This window comes from Rutilus rutilus (assembly GCF_951802725.1).
Source record: "Rutilus rutilus genome assembly, chromosome: 4".
Taxonomy (NCBI): Eukaryota; Metazoa; Chordata; class Actinopteri; order Cypriniformes; family Leuciscidae; genus Rutilus; species Rutilus rutilus.
In genome coordinates this window covers 43,230,596-43,256,264 of record NC_140212.1, presented here as the reverse complement: position 1 = coordinate 43,256,264, position 25,669 = coordinate 43,230,596, and the positions used below count along the sequence as shown (strand labels likewise).

The window sequence follows — 25,669 nt, the reverse complement described above, 5'->3', positions numbered from 1 at the left end:
AATATTTGATTTATTCAGTAATGCTATTTTCTTTGCTTTGTTTGTCAACAGCTGCTAAAGAAAACACCCCATCAAAAATATCATCAGGTTCATAAGAAGAATGGCTCTACTCCCGAATTTGAGGAGGGACACTCATACATTATAAAAAACTGCAATCTTGTTAAAAGACATGGGCAGCTTTAAGTGCTGTTAGGTCGTTCATCGTTAAAATTTAGAACAGCAAATTTGGTTGTGTCAGAAGAGGCAGAGAAAGCTGCCCTAGATGCCCTCTGTCTGCCCTCACGTGATGTCACTGGCGAGGAGGAGGACCTTTACTCAGTGGGTGGTTTTATGAGCATCAAAGGCAAGGTGGAGAAAGTGAGTCGATATCTATGTATTTATCTATCTGTCTGTATGTCAGTCTGCTCTACTTTTTAATATAGCATTCTAAATTAAGAGATACTGTACATGTTATTGTACTAAACCACTGTGCTTTAATTTTGCAGCTACAGAAACCAAGGATGACGAGGATGGACGTCCCAATTCGTGACCTAAAGATGAGGTGTGGGGAAACCCTTCTTGAGGTCTCTCTATGGAGGGAGCAGTCTTTGTTGGAGCTCCACGAAGGAGACTTCGTACATATAAGCCACCTTCGTGGAACTGTTCAACCAAATGGAAAAGGAAAAATCCCTTCATCAAACAGGACATCTGTCAAGGTACTTACGATCTATCTATCTATCTATCCATCTATCTATCTGTATTGTTGTTTTAATGATTGGAACACATTCATTCCTTATCTAACACACACACACGCATTTGTAATCTGTAATTTAATTTTTTATGAATCCTGATTGAGGAGATCGAACCGATTGAGGAGGAGATCGAGGTAGTGGGGGTGACTGAGGTGGAAAACTCTTGCCACATTTTACGGGGACAATCAAATTTTTCAAATTCCACCGCAGCTGTACTCCGGTACAGTAGATGCAATAATTAATGAGCTGCCTATAAAAATTACATTGGTGCACAAAAATTACTGAGTTATTAGTTTTAAATAAGGATAAAAATCGGAACGGTTTTAAAGATGTAAATAGAAATGCTTGTTTTTATTTATTTTTTATTTTTTATTTATTTGTTGTTTTTATGTTAGTAAGTTGTAATGCAAGTTATGTATGTTTAAGTAATTAGTTATATAATGTTTATTATTGTTCAGATGTTTTAGTTCAGTTCAATATATTGTTATATTGTTTATAATGTGACAATATATATATGTTGTTTTTTATATATTGTTACATTGTTTGTTACTTTATTGTTTGTTACTTTATTGTATGTATATATATATATATATATATATATATAGCCTATGTATATTTATGTCTATATATATATATTGTTATTTATTTATAAAAAAAAAATATTGCACAATCATTAAGGCTGTGTCTTTGACTTCACAGCCCCACAGATGGGTTCAAAAACATAAATCTTAATGCTAATGGCCAAAATTTTGAATATTTACATTTTTAAATGCTTTAAAATATATATCTTATGCTAACCAATGCTGTAATATTTTGATCCAAAATTCAAATATTATTACAATTTAAAAAAATGTTGTAATATATTTTCTATAACATAGTTATATACGGGAGCACCTGGAGGTGCTGCTTGGTAGGCCTACTCACACTTTATGCAGCACACTTATCAAGCTGTCGTCATCAATGAAACAAGTAGTGATTTATGTTTTTCAGGTAAGTCTAACTGTATTCAGGTACAGATATTTAACAATCAAATGTAAAATAAGACTATACTCGTCTTCACTGTATAAATTAAATATAATTAATGTTATTAATACAATTTATCTGTGTTAAATGAAAGTTATTTTCTCTTTCTCTTTTGCTGTTTGATTAACACTGGTGGTACCAAGCAGCTGTTGGTATATTAGGCTGCTATCAATTGCACAGACAATGATATCGGTTTTCTTTATCAATAGTTCACAGTGTTTATGAGGATACTTGCCAAGACATGCATTTTGACTTATTATATAGCCTATATACTTTTGCGTGCACGTGTCTGTTCAAGTCATGGTTCAAGCTCAAAAAAAGAGAAAGAGTAAGGCTTGAATTTAGCGTTCACATGCTGTCTGCGTGGCTCTGTGTGCGCGCACAAAACAGCGTGTGAGTTCCAGTCTTGTTCTTGGCTTGATGTTTAAACTGACAGGACTTAAAACACATGCAAATGGTAAAATTTCACTCTATGATTTGTAAATTTTGCCATTAATCCGCAAATCACATCGGTTCTGAACCGAAACCTATCAACTAATATCCTATACGTTCATGACATCGCAATATCGATGCTAAAACATTATATTGTGCTGCCCTAATCATGATTGCTAGGATTAGGAAAATCCTACTTCAGTAGGCTAAGTAAACGTGTCTGTGTCCCCAAAAATGTTGTAGTACTCAAAAGCACTTACGCGTACATATTTTACGAGTTGCCCAATGAATTCATTCTGGGCACAATATGCATACCTGCTCTTCCTCTCGCATCTCCATCTCTCATTCTCTTTATCTTACTTAACTCTACTGTGGGGGAAATATCTTTAGGCTGCAGTGTCCAAGCTCTATATGTTTGTTTTTCTAAAGGACTGAGAGATGCAACCATGGTGGAGGAAGGGGCCAAATGTTCACTGGGGTACTGGAAGCTGGCATTGTAGACTTGGTTTTGGAAAATAATGAAATCAGATTACGAGAAATTCAAAGCCACATCATCCAAGACAACACCATATTCAACAACATTCAATGAGTCAGTGTGTCCACATTGGCTCGCATTACATATTATAAACATATTATTTAGCAATTTGTACAAAAAAAAAAAATTCTGAAGGAAAATAAACATTTCTGCATTCTCTAGGATAATTTTGGACCTCTCGTATAGCTTATTGTATCTCCATCAGTGGAGAATGCCCTCTCAGAAAGGGTAGAATATGCACACATGTAAGATCCAGACCGGTGAAATCTTTTTAAAATTGGTTTGAATGATTGATTCATAAAGACTTCACTTGTTTGTGACTTCACTGGATGAATCAGCACTCTAGCAGTTAATAAACAGAACTGCATGCGATTTGCGGAAGAACATTGTAGCCGGACCTACTTCTCGGGTACGACGTCGTCAAAGGCCACTCCCACCAGTCTGCTATGACATGCTTACCAGAGTCAAATACCACCTTGCTTTAGTAGGAAATACTACTTAGCAAACTTTTAATCACAATGGTGTCGACTTGTATTGTTCCCGGTTGCAAGAATTCAAAGAATTTTAGCGGGAGTGAGTTACTTTCAGTTTTCAGTGATGGATCCGGCACATTGCAAGCAGCGGCTAAAGGCTGCAAAGAATCGTAAATATGGAGATAGCGCTGAGACGGAAAATCTGAAAAACTTCTGTGTTTGTAGTTAAAGAAATTGCCATTCCATCAAGTTTCGCACAACTTCCCAAAGCAAAACGCTTTCGCATACAGGTAAGAAAACTGTTGCCATAGTGTTCCATTTTTACTATAATGCTGTTTAAAGAGGAGACAAGAAGAATGTTTTTAGTGACAAACCAACCCTTAAAATAACTGTTCTGTTGATAAACCTCTGTCGATCCAGCAAAATGCTGAAGTATAATCTGTAGTTTCCACGAAAGCCCTTGAGCTGTCTAAAGACAGCTGGATGACATTGTTCATTTACATAAACTATTGATGTAGTAACAATACAAAGCAGGATGAAAATCTGTGAAGTTACACTTTAACTATCTAGACTGAAAAACTTTATGTTGGCTTGTTTTAAAGTCAAGTTAAAAACTTCAAAAAGTTTGAAGTTGGGTCAGAATGTTCTGGGTTTTTGCTAAAGTGTTGCTAGGATATTATCAGCTGTGCTATGCAGTTGCTAGGGTGTTCTGGGTGACCTTCCGTACAGACATTTCCACCTCTGTTAATATCAGAAACTCAAAAAAAAAAAAAGTTTGCAAATGGATCCAGTCCAAGTGCTTTGATATTTTGGCATTTCTTTCTATAGTTATCAAATTCAAAAGATTTTGTTACTCATAAACATGTGATTTACATATCATCCAAGTAGCGTATGTAATATTAATAAAACAACTTATCTTTATGTAATAATGAGAGACAATTAGAATTTGTTGATGTGTTAGTGCCTTGACATGGTGCCCTGGATATTTACATTTTGCTGTTTATTTTAATTAGTATAAATGATTACTTTTTGGAAAAGCAACCTGTTTCGCAAATTCATGAACATGAATGTATCCTTCTCTGAGTTTGTACACTGTTGTCTCTTTCCCTTCTTTTCTGGTCAAGGTATAAACAGTCCTGAGACCTAGCTAAAGCTTAAAGGTGCTCTAAGCGATGCCACGCGTTTTTTAGGCCAAAACATTTTTTGTCACATACAGCAAACATCTCCTCACTATCCGCTAGCTTCCTGTCCACTGAACACACTGTAAAAAAAACGCGGTCTCTCTAGACACCACAGGCTCCACAAACGGCAACAAAAACAAACTGGGCTCACCCGCACCACGAAACACAACAAACAGTGCTCCAGCCAATGACCGACAAGAAGTATTTGAGGGTGGGGTTTACGGGGTTAGTGCGCGTACACATGAAGTGGGTGTGGAGGAGTGAAAAGCATGAAGAGGGAAGTTTGAATTATGGCCGACACGACCAAAGAGACGACGTTCCGATGAACAAATTGCAAAGAAGAGGGACAAGGATAAGGAACGCATGAAGTACCGAATTTACATCGGAAAAACCAATAAAAGGTGGCGAGAACTCCGCCGGCAGAAGGGCTTCCAGTCCGACATTCAGTTGCTCTGTTTGTGCAGAACAGGTAAATCCATTTTTATTTCTAAACAGACGTTCATGTTCGCCAAACCAACACAAGGATGTAATTAGCTAGAACTATGCAGTCATCGTTAACTTTGGTGAATACAACATATGTTTCTAGCAGCTAGCGATCAATCCAGAGAATGTCTCAATCTCTATTGTAACGTAAATGATCAAGCAAATTCACAGTAGGGCGATAATTTGTGTGAATGATTGTTTTCACCCACTGTTTGTTATGAATTTGAATGTTCATTTATAGGCTATTGACAACTTTCACTAAATTTGTTTATGCCGCCGCTGTTGTTTATGCTCACTGGGAAACGCGAAGCTAACGTTATCTTGCTATTATTGCGTCCTTGTATGGGAGCTATAGTTATAACCTCAGGTGGCGAAACGATTTTAAGATAATGTTTCTCTTTTTCTGCATTCTGTTCTGCAATATATAAAACCATTTATCTAACTTGGCGACATTACACATTGCTTGAAGTATCAATATTTATAGTGACTACTTTGACTTTCCTTTATGCCGGAAGGGAGAGGAGGAGGGAGGAGACGGGGAGAGGAGGAGGGAGGAGACGGGGGGAGGAGGAGGGAGGGTCTAGCTAGCCTCTGTTTTGTTTGACAACAATTTGAATGTCAACAAGAAGAAACGACTCCCGGGATCGCTTAGAGCACCTTTAAGAATCTAGTAGTTCTTTAGTCAGTAGGACATTGAAAACCCCTCTATGAAAAAGGAGTTTCTGACCAAAAGCCCAAAGCTCCCGGGTATTACTGACTGAAGAATCCATGCAAGAACACATGTTAGATTAGATTAGATTAGATTCAACTTTATTGTCATTACACAAGTACAGGTACAAGGCAACGAAATGCAGTTTAGGTCTAACCAGAAGTGCAATAGCAGCAAGTGCAGGATATACAGTGGTTCATAAGTGCAGAACATGGATATGTACTGAATAAATATAGAGTTGAATACTATTATAAACAAAAATTTACAGATAGATTGTCCTATGAATATAATATACAGATAACTATTACTGTGAACAGAATTTACAGCTAGATATGTACTGAATATAATAATATACAGATGGCTATTACTATAAACAGAATGTTTACAGATAGATATGTACTGAATATAATATACAGATGGCTGTTACTATAAACATAATTTTACAGATAGATATGTACTATGAATATATATACAGATGGCTGTTACTATAAACAGAATGTGAGCATAATATACAGATGGATATTACTATAAACAGAATTTTACAAATAGATATATGTATAAGTTAGGCTAATGAGCAGTATAACAATGGATTTAAAGTAGTGCAAATAAAGTTTGGACAGAAGCTATCCGAGTGAGTGCAGTGGAAAGTAATTGCATATTACAGTTAAGGTACGATATTGCAATGTATATATAACAGTCGGTACTGTAAATAAACAGTCGGCAGTGCAAATGAGCATATTCCAGTCAAGGTAGTAGTGCAAGATGCATATGTAAACAGTTGTTACTGTAATAACAGTCAGCAGTGCAAATGAACATTATAGTATTGCAAATAACAAAATGGAGGCAGGTGTGAGGAGGGAGAGGAGAGTCAATCAGTATATAAGGGGAGTGGGATCAATGAGGGTTAGAGTTTAATAAAGAGACAGCTCTGGGGAAAAAACTGTTCTTTAGTCTGCTGGTCCTGGTCCGGAGGCACCTGAAACGCCTGCCGGAAGGCAGGAGAGAAAACAGTCTGTGGGCTGGGTGAGAGGAGTCCTTAAGGATGCTGCGAGCTCGATGCAGACAGCGTTTCCTCTGGATGTGCTCGATGGCAGGTAGTGGAGTCCCAGTGATGCGCTGGGCGGTTTTCACCACCCGCTGCAGTGCCTTGCGCTCTGCAACAGAACAGCTCCCATACCACACTGTAGCACAGTTGGTCAGGATGCTTTCTATTGCACAGCGATAGAAGTTCACCAGGATAGTGGAGGAAAGCTGATTCTTCCTCAGTGTCCTCAGGAAGAAGAGGCGCTGGTGAGCCTTCTTGACCAGGCTGGAGGTGTTGGTTGTCCAGGTCATGTCCGCCGAGATGTGGGTCCCCAGGAACTTGAAACTGGAGACACGCTCAACAGCCATTCCATTGATGTGGATGGTGTCGTGTGTGCCTCTTGACACTTTCCTGAAGTCCACGATGAGCTCCTTCGTTTTGGTGGTGTTGAGGAGCTGGTTATTTTCGGTGCACCATGTGGCCAGGTGCTTGATCTCCTCCCTATAGGCAGTCTCATCGTTGTTGCTGATGAGACCAATCACCGTAGTGTCGTCCGCAAACTTGACGATGGAATTAGATCCGTACACAGGCTTGCAGTCGGAGGTGAAGAGGGAGTAGAGGAACGGGCTTAGCACACAGCCCTGTGGTACACCAGTGTTGAGTGTGATGGATGTGGAGCAGTTGGAGCCTGATCGAACATTCTGGGGTCTGTTGGTCAAGAAGTCCAAAATCCAGTTGCACATGGAGGTGTTGAAGCCCAGGTCTCCAAGTTTGGCTATTAACTTAGTTGGGATGACAGTGTTGAATGCTGAGCTGAAGTCAACAAACAGCATGCGTGCATAAGTGTTCTTATTGTCCAGATGTGTGAGCACAGAGTGCAGTGCCATGGAGACTGCATCCTCTGTGCTCCTATTGCTACGGTAGGCAAACTGGTGTGAGTCCAATGTGGATGGTAGAGAGTCTTTTAGGTGTGCCAGGACCAGCCGCTCAAAGCACTTCATTACGATGGGTGTGAGTGCTACAGGGCGGTAGTCATTAAGGCACTTCGGGCTGGAGTGTTTTGGCACTGGCACAATGGAAGTGCATTTAAAGCATGTTGGTACAGTTGCTTGGGCAAGAGACAGGTTGAAAATGTCTGTAAAAACCCCAGCGAGCTGCTCCGCACATGCCCTGAGTACGCGTCCAGGGATGTTGTCTGGTCCAGCAGCCTTGTGCGCGCTGATCCTGCTCAGTGCATTGCAGACATCTGTGGAGGAGAGTGTGATCGGTGGGTGGTCAGCTGAGGATTTGAGCTTGGTGGCAGTTTCTCTGTTGTCTCTTTCAAAGCGAGCATAAAAGTCATTTAGCTCGTTCAGGAAGTTGACATCAGTGGCTGCGGGGGTGGAGTGAGAGGGTTTGTAGTCACTGATGGCCTGAATGCCCTGCCACATGCGCCGAGGGTCAGCGTTGGAAAAGTGTCCCTCTATCTTAAGCTTGTAGCAGTGCTTGGCCTCTTTGATGCCCCTTTTCAGATTTGCTCTGGATGTGCTATAGGCTTGTGCATCTCCTGATCTGAAGGCAGTATTGCGTGTCTTCAATAGGAGTCGCACTTCCCTGTTCATCCATGGCTTCTGATTTGGGTATGTGGTGATCTGCTTCTGGGTTGTAACACTGTCAATGGTGGTATTAATATAATCCAGTACAGAGGAGGTGTAGCAGTCAATGTCCGTGTGAGAGCCACTGGTGGCTTGAGAAGCAAACATACTCCAGTCTGTGTGTAGAAACCTTTCCTGGAGTGAGAAATCTGCCCCCGCAGGCCACACCTTGATGGTCTTCACTGATGGCTTCACGCGATTGATCAGAGGTGCATATTTGGGGGTGAGGAACAAAGAAAGGTGATCTGACTGTCCCAAGTGGGGGAGGGGTGTCGCGACGTAAGCTTCAGCCATGTTTGTGTAAACATGGTCTAAGGTTTTGTTTCCTCTGGTGTGACAGGAAACATGCTGGTGAAATTTCGGTAGCACTGACTTTAAGTTTGAATGATTAAAATCACCCGCAACAATAAACGCAGCTTCCGGGTGAACGGTCTGTTGTTTACTGATGGCTGCGTGAAGTTCTTTCATAGCAAACTTGGCATCAGCATCCGGGGGAATATAGGCTGCAGTTATAATAGTGGAAGTGAACTCCCGCGGTAGATAAAACGGTCTACATTTAACCATGAGAAACTCAAGGTTAGCTGAACAATGTCTCCCAACAATAGCAGAGTTTGTGCACCAAGCTTTGTTAATGTAAATGCACAATCCACCACCTCTGGTCTTACCGGAGCCATGTAATGTTCTATCCGCCCGGAATGTATGGCGTCCCGCTAGCTCAATAGCGTTGTCCGGTATTCCGCTGTTTAACCATGTTTCCGTGAAAATTAGAACATTACAGTTCAAAAGTCTCTTGCTGTATGTGATGTTGAGTCGAATCTCCTCCATTTTGTTCAACAGCGACCGTACATTGGCAAGGAAAATGCTGGGTAAAGAGAGCCGGTGTGGTGTTAGCTTTAGCTTAGCTCTTAGTCCTCCGCGCTTCCCCCGCCTTTGTTTACGATCTCGCCGGCGCCTGCGAGCACTTCCGCCCGGCCGGGCAGAGTGCATAGCCTCGGGTGATCTGGCGATCTCAGGAAGGAGTCGAAGGTTGTCCATAAAACTGTCGGAAATTCGCAAACCAATATCCAAAAGCTCACCTTGGGTGTACGATGTTAAGGCACAACTGTTCTGGACGAACAGACCCGAAATGAGCAAGAAAAATACTGCTAAATTACAGAATCTGGAGAGACCGCGAGCCTCGCGATGTACTCGCGCCGCCATCTTGGATCATCAGTCCTGTGTCCATGGGCTGGAAGGAAGAAATTTAGTCTTTCCATCAAGAGACAGGAAATCTTGAAAATGCTGAAAATCTTGAAAATCTTGAAAATCTTGAAAATCTTGAAAATCTTGAAAATCTTGAAAATGCTGGACAATCTGGTCACCTGCATTATTGTAAAGCCAATGATAAAATTATATAATCATAGCAATGAAACAAGCGAGTAACAAAACATATTCACTGAGCTAAACCAAACTTGTTGGTGTAGGTAGTTTGGTCTCGTCCACAAGTAAAAGTTTTTACAAGCTCAAAGCTTTTTACAAGTGTTTGGTTGGGAACACTTGCTTTAAAAAAAAGTCGAAGTTGTTGTTAGAGGTGTATGAGTGATGATTTGCCACTATCAGAAATCGCACATATCGTTTGTGCTTTTCTCCTTGCATGTGCGATTCCACGGCCTTAAAGGGATAGTTCACTTTGAAATAAATTTTTTATATGTTTTAGCTTACCTCAAGGGCATCCAAGATGTAGGTGTCTTTGTTTCCGCAGTAGTTTCAATTTTGATATTTTTAGGTCAAACCGTTCTTGTCTGTCAGTCATATAATGCAGGTCTATGGTCACTGGCTCAAAACACAAGCACAGAGTCCAAATTAAAACAATTCCCCATCGTCCAAATGAAACAATTCCCCATCATAAGTACACATTGATGGCCTAAGACACGAAACGAGCGGTTTGTGTGAGAAAACGAACAGTATTTATATCGTTGTTATCTCTTGAAAACAGCACACGTCCAAATGATCTGACGGCGCGGGCGGGTATAGATATAAACATAGATGTCGCCTTGGCTACTGCAGTTCATTGGAACGAAACCGTAGCCAAGCGACATCTAGTGTATATATCTATACCCGCCCGCTGGCGGGTATAGATGTATACACTAGATGTCGCCTTCGCTACTGCAGTTCATTGGAACGAAACCGTAGCCAAGGCGACATATGTATATATCTATACCCGCCCGCGCCGTCAGATCATTTGGACGTGTGCTGTTTTCAAGAGATAACAACGATATAAATACTGTTCGTTTTCTCACACAAACAGCCTATAAATCATTTTTATAAAAAGAATGAGTCAAAAAAAACATTTACATTGCACATTAGTTTATCTTTTATTATTAATAGTAAAATTCGGTCCGATTTTCCCGTGACGTCTGTCGTTGCTATGCAACCATGCACTGCGCTCACCACAACGACAAAGACGTTTTTTAACAAGTAGCTAATGGATTTCCACCACCGAAAAACGCTTGCTGTAGCTGATTGGTTGGTTCTTTTCACATGACTTGCGGTGCGCTTGCGGCATTCTGAAAAGTTGAGATCTTTTCATCTCGGCTCGCTGCGCCAGGAAAAAATTAGTGCGTCGCTTCAATTATGAGCGCGCTTATCGCGCGCCTACATTTGAAATAATGAACTCCAGCGCGCAAAAGACGCGATATGTGAACCTTCAAAGTTCACACCAAGAATGTCCGCTAGTTCACTTTCACACTGCCTGTTTAGCAAGTGAACTAAAAAGTTGTAAACAAAACCACACGTGTGCTAAAGTCATCCATTCATTGGACAGAAATTCTCAACCAGGGAAAAGCATGAAGTACAAAAACAGGCGAGATCTTCAGATGGAGATCTTACATAGTGCAATTTTTATTTTTTTTACTGATTTGGTGTTATCAGCCACTAACGCAATATGAAGAAACTTATGAGCATCATATGATACAATGTCATTGTAAAAAAGTATGTATTTATGGGAAGGAGGTGGTGGGAACCAGGGAACGTTCATGAAAGTAAAAACGGTAGCCCTTTACAGACGACTGCCGCACACACATGAACAAAACATAAAAGTCCAGGCCTGGTCTTCTCTCGTCCTTCACTGTCGTCACTCTCTTCCTTTTATGCTTCCGTGGCTCCTCCATGAGAGATAAGAGGCCTATTCAGCTCCGGCCTCGCACCGTTCTCTCACGGCCCTCTGCCTCGTCCTGCTTGCATAAGTCATCTATGCTATGTTGTAATTAGGATTTTGCAAAGACGAAGATGTGCTGCAAGATGGTTCCGGCGGAGAGAACATACTCTCATGTTTGGTTGGTTTGGAACCAGACCAAGACCACCTCTTCAGCTGGGTCTCGGTACGGTTGTTTGGTCTGCACCAGAGTGCGATTGCTGTATTCACACCTGCCCAAAAGATCTGTACCAAGGGGGGGAACGAACTTGAGTTGGATTCAATTGAACCAAACAAGTCAGGTGTGAATACACTCTTAAATTAAGTCAGTGGTTCAGTGCCATTGTTTTGTCTCAAGATACACACCAGTAACGTTTTTTTTTTTTTTTCTAAGGCAGGTTTATAAAAGCTACTTAAATGCCCTGATTGAACTAAAGCCAAATCCTGGCTTAATCTAAGCTCTGTCTGTGAAACCAGGCCTTAGTGGACTTAAAGTTGTTGAAAGTTAATTTAATGCTTTTACAAGCTTTTCAAGGACCCACGGGTACCCTATTTCCTTCAGAGTGAATGCACAGATGATTTTTGAAATCGCTCCACTCAGAACACTGCAATTTCTTGAACGAGTCTGCAAATGACTTTTTCAGATCTATTTGATGCTGAATCTCTTCTCACACTAAAGATAGTTGAAACGCTTCCCTCCAGTGTGAACTTTCATGTGGGTATAACAGGTTCCTTTATGTGTAAAACTCTTTCCACACAGTTTGCAGCTGTAAGGCTTCTCTCCAGTGTGACTTCTCATGTGAGTCTTAAGACTTTCTTTTCGATTGAAACTCTTTCCACACTGTTGACAGCTGTAAGGCTTCTCTCCAGTGTGAACTCTCACATGGACTGTAAGGTTTGTGTTGTTTGCACAACTCATTCCACAGAGATGGCACATGTAAGACTTCTCTCCAGAGTGAGTTTTTACGTGCCTCTTAAGCTGTTTCTTGTCTGTGAAACTCCTTCCACACTGACGGCATACACAACAGCTATCTTTTACATGAATCCTCATGTGGTTATTAAGGCTCTCTTTACGTGTAAAACATTTTCCACACTTATCACATGTGAAAGGTTTCTCTCCAGTGTGAACTCTCATGTGAGTCTTAAGGTTTCCTTTTCGATTCAAGGTTTTTCCACACAGTTTGCAGGTGTAAGGGCTCTCTCCAGTGTGAACTTTCATGTGGGTATAAAGGGTTCCTTGATGTGTGAAACTTTTTCCACACTGTTGACATGTGTATGGCTTCTCTCCAGTGTGAATTCTCATGTGACATTTAAGATTTCCTTTTTGAGTAAAACTCCTTCCACATTGTTGGCAGGTGAAATAACTTCTATTTGCTGTCTTTTGAACTCTTTTTGGTGAAGTCTTTTCAGTCTGTGAGCAACTAAATGATTTTTCTCCAGTTGTGAAATAATGTTTCTCAAACTGATCGTTCTCTTCTGTTTCTTTCGGATCTTGAATCTCCTCTTTTAGCATCATCAGATCTAAGGCAAAAAAAGACAAATACATGTTTACCCCAGTTTAATGGCACAAAGCAACAGGCATAAAAACATCTAGACATTTAAAGCATCAAACCCATCAAATAGCTGTAAAAATTGATAACAGGCTCAAGCACTACAGCGCCATCGTCACACGGTGGGCAGATGCATGTAAGTGGGTAAATTGGGAGATATGTCCCTGAACCACAATAGCCACATCCACATGATTTTGAAAGTTGTCCGGCTTGAGCAGGACAATATACGTACCAAGTTTGGTGACTTCAGGTCAGGGATAAGCAACTCCTGGAGGCCCACTGCCCAGCAGAGTCTAGTTCAGGTGTGTCCAATCCTGCTCCTGGAGGACCACTGCCAAAGTTCAGTTCCAACCCCAATTAAACACACCTGAACCAGCTAATCAAGGTCTTACTAGGCATACTAGAAACTTCCAGAGAGATGTGTTGAGGCAAGATGGAACTTAACTCTGCAGAGTTTGGACACCCCTGGTCTAGATCGATCCCTTATCAAACACAACTGAGCAATCTAACTCCGGGCCAAAGTTCTGCCCTAGAGAGACGCTGTCCTGAAGAGTTGAGCTCCAACCCTAACCAAACACACCTAACTCAGCTAATCAAGGTCTTACTAGGCGTACTAGAAACTTCTAGGCAGGTGTGTTGAGGCAAGAGCTAAACTCTGCAGAGTTTGGACACCCCTGGTCTAGATCAATCCCTAATCAAACACACCTGAAAAATCGAACCAAAGTCTTCATGGTTTCTTGAACACGTAGGTAGGTGTGTTTCATTGGGGATGGAATTAAACTTAGCAGGACAGTGACCCTCCAGGTCTGAAGTTACCATCCCTGCTCTAGGTCCATGTCTTAGCTGTTTCCTACAACCAATGGCAGACAACTCTGATGCGTGTGCAGAATTTCATGAAATTTTAAACATGCTAAGAGCATCAAAACACCCAAATATACAAAGCCTCAAACACTTATTGTTGTTCTGAGCTAATAATTGTCAAAGTGAAAGTTGTTTGTGTCGATGAGAACAATACGTGTACGAATACAAATCCGTACAGCTATGTGTGATATATGCAGCAATGGCAAACGACTCTAGCATATTTTAAAGCATGTTAAGAGCTCCAAAAGCTCCAAAAAGCATAATAATAATACTTAGACGAACAATAGGACCAAGCACCCTGTGGACATATCTGGTTCAGAAGAAGTAGGGCACTTTGACATCACACTCTTGGAAAATGTGTGGTAGGCATGGCCCGATTTCTGGTCATGATTTTTTTCCCAGTAAATGATATAATTCATTTCAGTGACATAATTATAATAATTAATTGTTTTTCAGGGGTTGGGCTTGGCCCCTTCGTTCCAGTGAAAGGAACTCTTAATGCTTAAGCATACCAAGGCATTTTGGACAATTTCATGCTCCCAACTTTGTGGGAACAGTTTGGGGATGACCCCTTTCTGTTCCAACATGAGATGGTTCACTGTTTAGTTGGGAGCATTTCCTCCTTAAGAAAAACTGATTCGTAGCTGAAATATTTTCAAAATGAAATCAAATTGTGTAATACAGCATACTGTGAAACCATGATATATAGACTGTAATTGCACGGTGAAAATCTCATAAACTTCACAGACTTTACTGAATGAGCGCCAGCACAGAATCGCAGGAACAGATGGATTTCAAAAGAATGGGAGCACAATGATTATTATCAATTTAATATAATACAGTTTAGGTCATATATTTACATACAACTTGCAGAATCTTCAAAATATTGAAGGGCATATAGAAGACGGATCATAATTATATTTAGTTTTTCTTATTTAGTACTAAATTAGTTAGTTCACACAACATGTGTTAAAGTCCAAAAGACAAAATAATAGTTGCATTTACACAATGACCCTGTTCAAACGTTACCTGGATGATTCACAACTGTTTCCGTTTTGTGATTGTTGTCCATTAGGGCTGAAATGATTAGTTGTCATTATCGACAACGTTAACAATAAAAAAAATATAAAAAAAGATAAATATTTTTGATTCTAAATAGTCTTTTGATCTCATATGAATCGATCGTCTCTTCCTCTTCACTAGTAGTTACAGCCTCAAATAAACAAACATGAATGAACATCAGAAGGTATGTTGAAATGTACAGTACAACTTACTGAAATGAATCACATCCCATGCAATCACTCAGCGTTTTAACCGCGGAAAGAAGTCAATAAAACAGCTTGTTAAACAATATTAAATTAAATCTCTTCTTTCTTACTCATCCCAGACTCTCTTAGTTTATATGTAGCTCATGAAAAGATGCATCTTTTCAGCCAAATATACACAATCTCATTCGTCAAACGTGACTGTCAACTGTCAGGGCTGAAGCACTAAAATTTTACTGATCTGTTTAAAAAATAACCAGTCTGTGAGACTATGACAGTTATTAGGCACATAACACATACTCAGACAGGAGCTAATACCTTTTTCAATGATCTCGTTTGTAAAGCAGTCTGGTCTGTGAAATGATTCGCACAAACATGAAAGCATTGACGTTGATCGTGGGGAATATTCCCTTCGAAAACAAAACTCAGCCACTGCGTCTTCAGCGGTTCGGATTTAGGAACATCAACATGACTGATGTGTTCCTTATTACACCCAAGAACAGAACACCACAATCGCTTAGACGCCATTCTGCTCATAGACAGTGCTCCAGCGTATCAACAATGACGCGCGGACTATGATGACAGCTCGCTCACGAGTGAGGGCGGGTCTTGTGTTGAAACGCTGCTGTCAATCAACAATCGTGGGAGGGGCGTCAATTTTGTGACGTTACAAAATCGAACAGCTTGATTTGAGAGAGGGGAAAACATATAAGAAGATTAAAAAAAAAAAACACTGGATGGATTTTTATCATTGTATGATGGTTGTGTACAGGCACTGCCAACACACATTTCAGTACAACCAACTGGTAAAAGTGCATGTACCATTACATGACCCCTTTAACCCTCTGGGGACCGCGCGTTTTGCTCGTTTTTTTTTTTAGCAATGAAAATAAACTCTAAATGCTCTGTTAATTTTGATCTTTCATTTTCGTGTAATACATCAATCGATCCTGTTCAGTTTCTATTTTTTTTCTGTATACTCACAATAAAAATAAAGTGTTTTGCTTTTTGACAAATAAAGAAAAAATAAGATGATGCGATTTCTGCCTTCTCTCTGTCAGTAAACTCCCGTTTGAAACGCGTTCGAAAATTATCTATAACTCCGCGAAAATTCAGTCAAACAGGCAAACAGACCCACGGGCATAAAGCTTGAGATCGCAGCTTTTAATTGAAGTCATTTATATAAAAAACAAATATTATTAGTTTCTGTAATCTGTATAAAAAGAGAGCGACTCCAGTCGACCTCATTACGAGATGATTCACAGTAATTTGACCACTCCCCGGAGAGCGCGCGCTATTCAAATGCAAATTCTGAGAACCATTTCAGTCTGTGAAACGCCCACATCAACTGTAAACAAAGCGCGTCGCGAGCATGGTCGCGAGTGAGACATTATAGCCTTTATGGAGAAAAGTTTCCACAGTGCTGATGAGGCGAAATATTTCCTGATATGAGCAGCAGATCGCGCTGAGGAGTGAGGTAGGCTGTTTTATTTTCTCAAGTGTGGAATAACGTTATGGAATAACGTTAGTGTAGGCCTATGCAAACCGCAAAAAGATGAATCGCATTTCTATAATATGACTCGCATTTCTGTGAGATGAATGAAGGGTACATATTTGTAAAGAGTGTTTAGCCTAAATATGAATCGCGTGTCTGTGTGTGAAAGAATAAACTGCTTTGCCATAGCCTACTGAGATGAGTAAAAATCGACTGGAATATGTTGAAATAAAATGTATTTGTATAAGCAACGTAAATTAACATTTATATGCCCTGATATTTCAATAAAACAACGTTAGTCAGGCGTTAGTCACACTATTTTTGTCAAAAATAAAGTCATAGACTTTAAGATGTTAGATGTTCCAATGTTGGCTATATTCAAACTAATGAATACATATGATAAAATGTAGGCCTATAATCTTTTTTTTTCTTTCTTTTTTTTTTTACAAAGAAAGAGTACACTTGAAATATTGTTGAAATTGTAATTATTGTTGTAATTGTAACATTTTTAATAAAATAGCTAAACATATTTACAAGATAGATGTAAGCGAAATCTTAAATGGTCAATATAAGTATTCTTCTATATAGGCATTGTCCTTGCATTGTGGCTCAGTCAGTGTCACACCTGAATGAATGGCTAATTATGCAGAGTCATTATGCAGAGTGGGTGGGACAACCCACGTGTAAACTACTCCTTCACGCCCCCCTTGCATATTGGCTTTCCAAGCAAAACCTGTTTTACACCATTTAAATCAATGTATTTTTTTTTGTGAACGATAAAGCAAGACTATTTTCACATAATTTTGAAGCTAGAACTCAAAGGTACAACATCAATTAGACAAAAGTCTTGTGGACACATATTTAATATGTGTTTTGTGGTCTTAATTCAGCCACTTTCATTTTTATTTTTTCCAATAACCACGCATAAACATTATTCTCTTAAAAATACAAACATCTACATATACGTTGCCCGCATATTTTGGTAGCCCTGTTTGTGCTATATAGAGTGATTTTACACCTTTGCCATTAACATGTTTATAAATAACTGAAAAAAGCACAAATTTCAAGGCATGTCAGAACATCTCAAGGGCTCCAAAAACACCTTGGTCCCCAGAGGGTTAAAGTCTTTGAATGTTCGCCGGTTCCTGCCTCCTCCTTCCCACAACATCTAACTTCGTTACAGGGACAAAAGCACACAAATCACTGGCAAAAGTGCTCAAGTTGGGTGCTTGACAAAGGACATAATAAAAAACTGAAAAAAAGTCAGCACACCAAGGCTACAAAAATGCTAAATTTAATAATGGACTCTCACACAGGTGACGATTCGAACACGCTTCATCAGAAATTATAATAATAATAATAATAATAAGTCTTTATACTTACACAGGTGGTTAATCAATGATCACATGACACATTATATTATCCAAAAAAAAAAAAAAAATCATAATGCCATGGAACAAAAGACAAATTAAAAATACAAGATATTAAATGTGAAAGTAACAAGATTAATAATAATAACAATACCTGCATGAACCAAAATCTTAATTTAATCCCTTAGGTGATACAGTATCTAAAGTGCAAATCCAAAAGGTTTCACATTTCAAAAGTAAATTATTAATGTGACCTCCATGAGTGGACATTTGACTCCTACATATTGTGTAGGAAGTGGAAACCGCATGTCTAAAAGTAGCAAAATGTCGATTTCTAATGGCACAACGACTAGTTTTATCCACATAGCAAAGACTGCAGGGACAACGCAACATGTAAATCACATTGGCAGTTTTGCACAAAATAGTAACACTTATTTAAAAATAAAAAATGCAGTATGAGGATGTTTGAAAGTTTGAGTTTTATAAGTAAAATTACATTGTTGACAGTTACCGCATATATAGTCGCCGAAAGGTACTTTTATTTAAAAATTGCGAGGCAGGGGTTAAATCCGTTCGAACCAAAATATTGTGAAGATTGGGCGGTCTCTTGTACACTAAACGTTCTGGTTTTTCAAAGCATTTCTTGAGACTAGGGTCCAAGTAAAATGTTTAAGTAAAACGTCTTCTATGTCTTTGATTAATGGGGAGTACTGAATATGACAGCTCACTCGATGTCTCAAGGGTTTCAGCCTTTAAACCAGACACTCACGTTGTGACATATTCATAAAACGACTGAATCACTCTTCCTTATATGCTTTTGTAGAAATCAGTCTGCTTGATGTTCATCGTCTCTACTACAAATATGACATAAACAACTAAATTGAGAGATGGGTAAGGCTTTTAATGATGCAGGATGATAAGATGTACCATGTAAAAGTGTATTACGATCAGTAGGTTTATGTAATCCTTGATAAACCACCTGTCAGTATAATAGGCTTGTTGGCTTACATTTTTAATTGGGTTGCACTTTATTTTACAGTACATGGACTTACCTAACAGTTTAGGTAAGGTACTTACCTTACCTTACAGTGTACTTACCTAAGAACGTACTGGGTAATATAATGTAACTACATGGGTTAAGGTTAGGTTTAGAAGTAGGTTCAGGGTTAAGTACCTAGTTATTACCCAGTTATTTTAATTGCTATGAGTACATAGTGCATGGGGAACAGGACTGTAAAATAAAGTTTAATTGTTTGATGAAGAGCCTGCGGTCTCAAAACATCACCTGTGTGAGAGTCCATTATTAAATTGGTGCATTTTTGGAGCCTTGGTGTGCCGACTTTTGCTTTCCAACTAATAGTTCTCAAATTTCTCACTCTTTATCTCTGAATGCCATCTCTGCTAACATTACTCTTTTTGCCTCCCTGTCTCATCCTCAAGACGTTCCACTTTAAAATGTCTGCATCATTTTAGTCTTCCATGATGGACTTCACCTAGAATCAACTGCTGCCCCTTCCAGCCATGCAGATAATACTGTGCTGTGTACTGTTTTATTTTTTACAGTGATCATTTATTCTACGGTAACAACAACATAGTCTTGTGATCTGTGTGTAAACAATTTCTACAAAATGAAGTGATGACAATGAAATTTTAGCTTTGAGAAGAGCTCTGCTTTTAATACAAGCTTTTCCAGTAAAAAGCTACTTTTCCTCAACGATTAGAGGTGTAGCGCGGCATTCTCTGTTTTTCATGTCACATTTGCACACTGACGAGCGAGCGGAGGTAAACAACATCTCTTATATAGCGCTGGTAAGGTGCGATTCATTCGATTGAATAGGTTCGTCGTAAACGGTCTGTACTGTAGCTCTGGAAAAACTGATTCATTCTAGTGAATCACTTCGTTCAGAAGGTTCTTATGAACAGAGTCATCGATTCGAGACCCATATGCCATTTCAGGTCTTTTTTTTTTTTATAGCAGACTATTTAGTTCACAGGTGTCAAACTCAGTTCCAACCCTGAGTTTTGTTCCAACCCTGCTTCAACACACACTCACCTGCAGTTTTCAAATTAGCCTGAAGGACTTGATCAGCTGATCAGGTGTGTTTAATTAGGGTTGAAGCTAAACTCTCCAGGGCTGTGGCCCTCCAGGAACTGAGTTTAACACCCCTGATTTAGTTAATCAGTATGTCTAACTAAATATTCCAGTTAAATATTCTAGCAGAAGTGTTTAAGTAATTTTTTAATTATTATCAATCATATTTAGTATTTAAATGTATCTTGTAAAAAATAGAATTATATTAAATATACTAAATATAAATTAAACCCTGAAATAGTCTTTTCAACATTCTCTCTTCAGATCATTACACTATGAACACTGATGTCTACGGTAGCGATCAAAATAGAGTAGGCCCAGTAGCTAAAGATTGTATCAGTTGCATCGTTACACCAGTAGGTGGCGACAAGTGACTGTTAAAAACTTATTTTCATTTAATCATTCAGTCAAGAGATTTGGTTAAAAAAAAATAAAAAATTAAAAAAATTAAATCATACAGTAATGAAACAAGTGAAGTCTTTGATTGAATCATTCATTCAAACCTATTTTTTAAATTAATTAATAAAAATAAACATAAATAAATAAATATGCAGCATTGACTGCAGCAATTATCATTTGTCAGAACCTTTAGTAATTTTCATTTTTTTTTTTATTTAGTTATTATATACATTATTCTGGGAAATTGCATGATGTCACATTATGGCATTTTGCCTGAAAACAAAGCATTTTTCACACTGAATGTTATGATGTTCTGAATATTTTTAACTTCCATGTGTATCACACAAAATATAAAAACAGCATTCATTGCATTTCCCTCTAAAAGCAGTATTTGTGCTCGACTCTCCCACTGCCCACACAAATGTGTTTCAATCTTATTCGCTTTTAAAAGCTGTAATTGATCAGAGTGAATTTTGAGTCGTTTGTACATCATAAATAATCTCACTGTAGCAAATCCTTCATGTTTGAATCGAATTTTATTTGATGTTTTAAGAAATGTAGGCACTATATGCAGTTAAAACAGAGTTACAGCACTAGTGTCTCAGTTTCAGCTGTGAAGTCCACAGTCCATCCAGACAAACCAACCTGTTTGTTCCTCAGTTTCTTCATGTTTCACTCTGCATGTTTCTTCAATCTTCACGTCTTCCCTCTCCTCTTTAATAAACGCCATCTTTATAATAGTGTCACATGGATCTCAGTCGCTTCATCAGGAGTTTTTCTGTGTTTGTCCTGTTTAAGAAGAGATTAATTAACAGAAAGAAAAACACTCAAAACTAAATCTCTGTGTGCATCTCTTAAACTTAACTTTCCCTTGTTAACTTCCCTCAGTCTCGTTCACTCAGAAGTTAAGTATGTCAGCCCTTATTATTATTTTGGTAATCGATTCATTATTTTGACAATTAATTGAGAAATCTGATATTTTTGTGGTAATAAAAGTAGACCAAAGCCTTTAAAATGACTTAAAATACATTTATAATAACAATGAAGAGCGTATTAAACGTGCAGGGCATATATTTATTTAATTGAAACACAGCCTTTGTGAATTCACAATAGCACTATGCTAGTATGGGTTTTAATACATCGTGCAGTCTTGTAAAACGGTGTAATTTTTTATATTAAATTAAATGTTCTACCGGTTACTCAACTTGCAAATCGAGGATTTTTTAAATCAAGTAGGCTACTTGGATTTAATCGAGGAATCGTGACAGCCCTGTTTATTATTTATTGTATAAATAATTATATAAATGAGTAATTAAACAGGTAATTGCATAGGTAGGCTGAATAAATTATCACACAAGTAAACAATTGCACTCGTGTTACTGAAAATGAACTGATTTTAACGTTACTGTTACTCATGGATGCTGATGCACTTTACTCATAACGTGTCAGATGAAGCATTCCAATTGTCTATTCAAATCGTTTTACATTTCATGTAGAAACTATAACATTATCAGGACGGTTTGCATAGATTGAAACACTTTAAATGATTAAAAACACGAACCTTTCTTCAGCCGAATAACAACAGTGCAGGAGCGCGGCGCATCCTTGTGACGTCACATCGCCACTTCAAAATAAAAGTTCCGTTCACACGCTAAAATCACAAAAGTGCACCGAAGCTTACATACTTACTAAACATTTGAAATAACAAAATTGTGTCAGAGGAACCTAATACTTATGAATTGTGTGGTTAGTAAAAAAAAAAAAATCACCATGTATGTGTATACATTGACAGATGTATGTGCATAAAATCCTAAATTCAATGTTCATCAAACATTCTGTTTCATTGGATGACTTCAGCGCACTTCAGAAGAATTTCCTTCTCAACATTACTGTATAATATTGTGTCTTGTCGTGTTCTAATCACAAATTACAACAGATGTTGATTAATTTAAAGTAGCAGTAGGCTACCTAAAGGAAACATGAATTGCAAAGTCATCTAAACATTTTTTCAACAAATATTTATTGATCTGCATGTATAGCCTCATTTTTATAATGGATCTATTATTTTCATATAAAAACACTTATCTGTTTAAATGACTCTGTTGATTTTATCATCTTAGATCTCTTGCTTGTACAACCAGCTCTGATGCCTCTGTATCCTTTTCCGACATAAAGCAGTTATGTGTATATTATAGTGAAGGTAACTATCTCATGAACATATGAACAGGAGACGCTCTATAATGGCAAAAACGGTCGACTACGCCACCCCAAAATACTGGGGAATAACAGCCCTAAGGGCGCACAGGCACAGGAGACGCGGGTCATATATATAAAAAATTTACAATTTTATTTATCAACATTGAATAATAAAAAGCTAAAACGTCATAGATCTGGCCCTTCTCCTCGTGTCGGATTGAGAACAGCACGTTTAAAAATCGTTGCTGTAAGTAGCCTATATATTAATATGCTTTTTCAGCATATGATAATGCCTTTTACGTTCATTTACACGACTTTTAATCTGTGATATACAAATATATTAGGCCTAACAAGCCAACCACTCATGGTCTTCTCAAATACACAAACGAAACTATTTAATAGAGTGTTATATAAACTGTCTTTCCATGGCTTGCACGTTGAATCCACTGTAGTTTACACAGTGTTAACTGTTTTATTTTTTTTATTTTTTTTACGGTGAAAACATTTTTAGTAAAATACGTATTGTAAAATACAAGCAATATTCGGTCATGTTTCGACCTCGCATCTCAGTTTAGCTCATTACATTCGAATGTCATTTCCTGAACACATCCTAATATCAATATTATCATTGGTTTCATTACGCATTATGCACCAATCAGTACTTTTAGTTTCTGAACTTTAGTTTCTGCCTTTAGTTTTTTAGTTTCTAAATAGATGTGTTTTAGTCTGAATTAGGTAAGATGTGTGCTTCCATTTCAGTTTCAGCAATCCCTTCACTCGATTGGGATGTTCTCTTTTGTTCTGGGCGGCAAGTGCAGTAACGTTACATCGGGCATATTTTGTAGTATTAAACACATATTTATACCGACTTCATCAGGCTCCGAAAATTCTTCACAAAGAACACAAAGAATGGCCTTCTCAGCTGCCATAGTTGCAACTCTTGCATCATTAGAACAGTGTGTTCAACGTAGGGATGCACCGATGTGAAAATTGTGGCCGATACCGATAACCGATATTAATATTGCTGTTATGGCCGATACCGATATTTACCGATGTCGATATCTCTGTATAGAAAGCAAATTTTAATGATTATCAAATAAAGAGCTATTTTCCAAAACACTTTTTTTTTTTTTTTTTTTTTTTTTAGAAATGACTGATATTGGGCACCTTTACCTGTATGCATTGCAAAATATGTCACACATACGACACACATCCATTATATTGCATTGCATATAATGTGTGCTGGTCAACTTGTCTAAAATTAAGAAACCCTTAGAAAACAGGAAAAAAAAAAAACAGGAACATTGTGTACAATTAAGATAGGCTACTTAATTTATTATTCCAATATCCAAATATGATACTAAATACCACAGGGAAAAGGACTTCTATTTGTGACGTGCTGTCTTTGCCTTTGAACATTGCACATTTTAAACAGGGCACGCATTAGCTGAATAAATGTTAACAGTTGACAATGAATAGACAGGAGTCCAATAATAGCATAACGAATCACTTATTCTAAAAATAATAACAAGTAGGCTAGACGAATCCGACATATGGGCTGTGTTAACAGTAAAACGTCCGTCATTTAACGAATTTTAAAAACACGAATGGATAATACAAAATGCTTTCTGACATTTTGATAGAAAAAAACAAACAAGCAAGAACAAAATTTAAACTTAGCCCGTCAATTTTTCATTTTAATTATCTTCTCTCTCTGTGTGCGCGCGTCCGTGTTTGTGAGGGAGAGCTCGCGCAGCACTGATACAACGGTAGCCTACTTTTTAATCCATAAGTAACGAACGCGCTAGTTTTCATACAAAATAAATATGTAACATAATTAGGTAGGCTACTTTAGTTATTATTAACACAATAACGTAACACATGAAGGCTACGTTTCTCAACACTGAGAATGAATAAATAAACGTCTGTTTCTCCACTCGCGCTTATCAGTAATCCACAAATCACACGTGCTGTCACTTTTGAGAAAAATCTAATTCGAACCGGTATCAAATATCATGCAATATATTCAAATATCTACGAGTCAAAAAACGATCAATCAAAAATGTGTCATGAAGAGGGAAAAAACATAACTGCTTTAACAATGTTACTGACGGGACAGTTCTCTGTTATGCACGTCTGAACGCGGCACTAAAGACCGCTTTAAAACTTTCACAGAGACCTCAAACAGAAAGCACAAAGCCTGTCTTTAAAAAATAGCCTGTATTAATTGTATCTTAATTTTGATCAATGTTTCATCAAAAATAAATAAGAAGTAAATATTAGAAAATATTTAATCAGGACATGGAGGCAACGGCGCGTGAACTGAGGCGCGTCTCAAATGAACCGAAACCTACCTGCCTCACAAACCTAAGACATATATAGAAAGCTTGAAACATCTATTTTTAAACAGAACAATTCAAAACGAAAGAAAATAGACTGTTCTATGCTTATGTCATCTGTATGAAATGTGTATTTCTCTCAGGCATGTTCACTACTGCTAAGATCGCGAGTCGTCAACTTCATCTTCAACTTCACGTCAAATATCGGCCTGTTCACATCGGCCCTATTTTGACATCGGAACGATACCGATGTGTAAAAAAAATGACCATATCGGCGGCCGATATATCGTGCACCCCTAGTTCAACGCATCACCATTTCTGTTTAAAAAACGTTGTGCAACGTAAGTTACTATGGCGATGAACACTGCTAAAAGCCAAACCACTTTCATGGTGCCTAAAACCCTGGGTTGGCACAAATTAATTTGAAACACACCTGGCTAGCCACCTAAACCGGCTTCACAGCCCCTTATTTGTCGCTGTTAGTTTATTTTATTTTTTTAGTTAAGTATTTTTTTAGTTAATTTTCATTTTTCAATGAACTGCTTTCTAATAGTTGAATGAACATTAAGGTCAATTTAATTTTGTTTGATTTAATTCTGCAACTGTCCTAATTGTTACTTAAGGTTAAAAAGTGATTCTACCTATGTGAACTTTGTTCAAACAATGTTCATCAAGCCTGTTTCTCTATTGTACTTTTTCATGTTG

The 25,669-nt window shown here is 38.2% G+C and overlaps 1 protein-coding gene across 1 annotated transcript; it reads right to left on the bottom strand.

The window, feature by feature from the left end:
• Positions 1-11,081: 11,081 nt before the first annotated feature.
• Positions 11,082-22,057, bottom strand: LOC311289011 (uncharacterized protein). Its single transcript, XM_084406754.1, has 3 exons — positions 21,991-22,057; positions 21,075-21,218; positions 11,082-12,918 (listed from the first exon to the last, which is right to left on the bottom strand). Exons 2-3 carry the CDS (start codon positions 21,157-21,159, stop codon positions 12,071-12,073), a joined length of 933 nt encoding a protein of 310 aa, XP_084262880.1. The 5' UTR covers positions 21,160-21,218; positions 21,991-22,057; the 3' UTR covers positions 11,082-12,070.
• Between the last annotated feature and the right edge of the window lie 3,612 nt (positions 22,058-25,669).

Bases quoted from the DNA above. Each gene is read 5' to 3' on its own strand.
- LOC311289011 (XM_084406754.1), bottom strand. From the start codon at position 21,159: ATGGCGTTTATTAAAGAGGAGAGGGAAGACGTGAAGATTGAAGAAACA. The intron at 12,919-21,074 runs GTTGGTTTGTCT...TTTTTGCCTTAG, and splicing joins AGAAACTGAGGAACAAACAG to ATCTGATGATGCTAAAAGAG.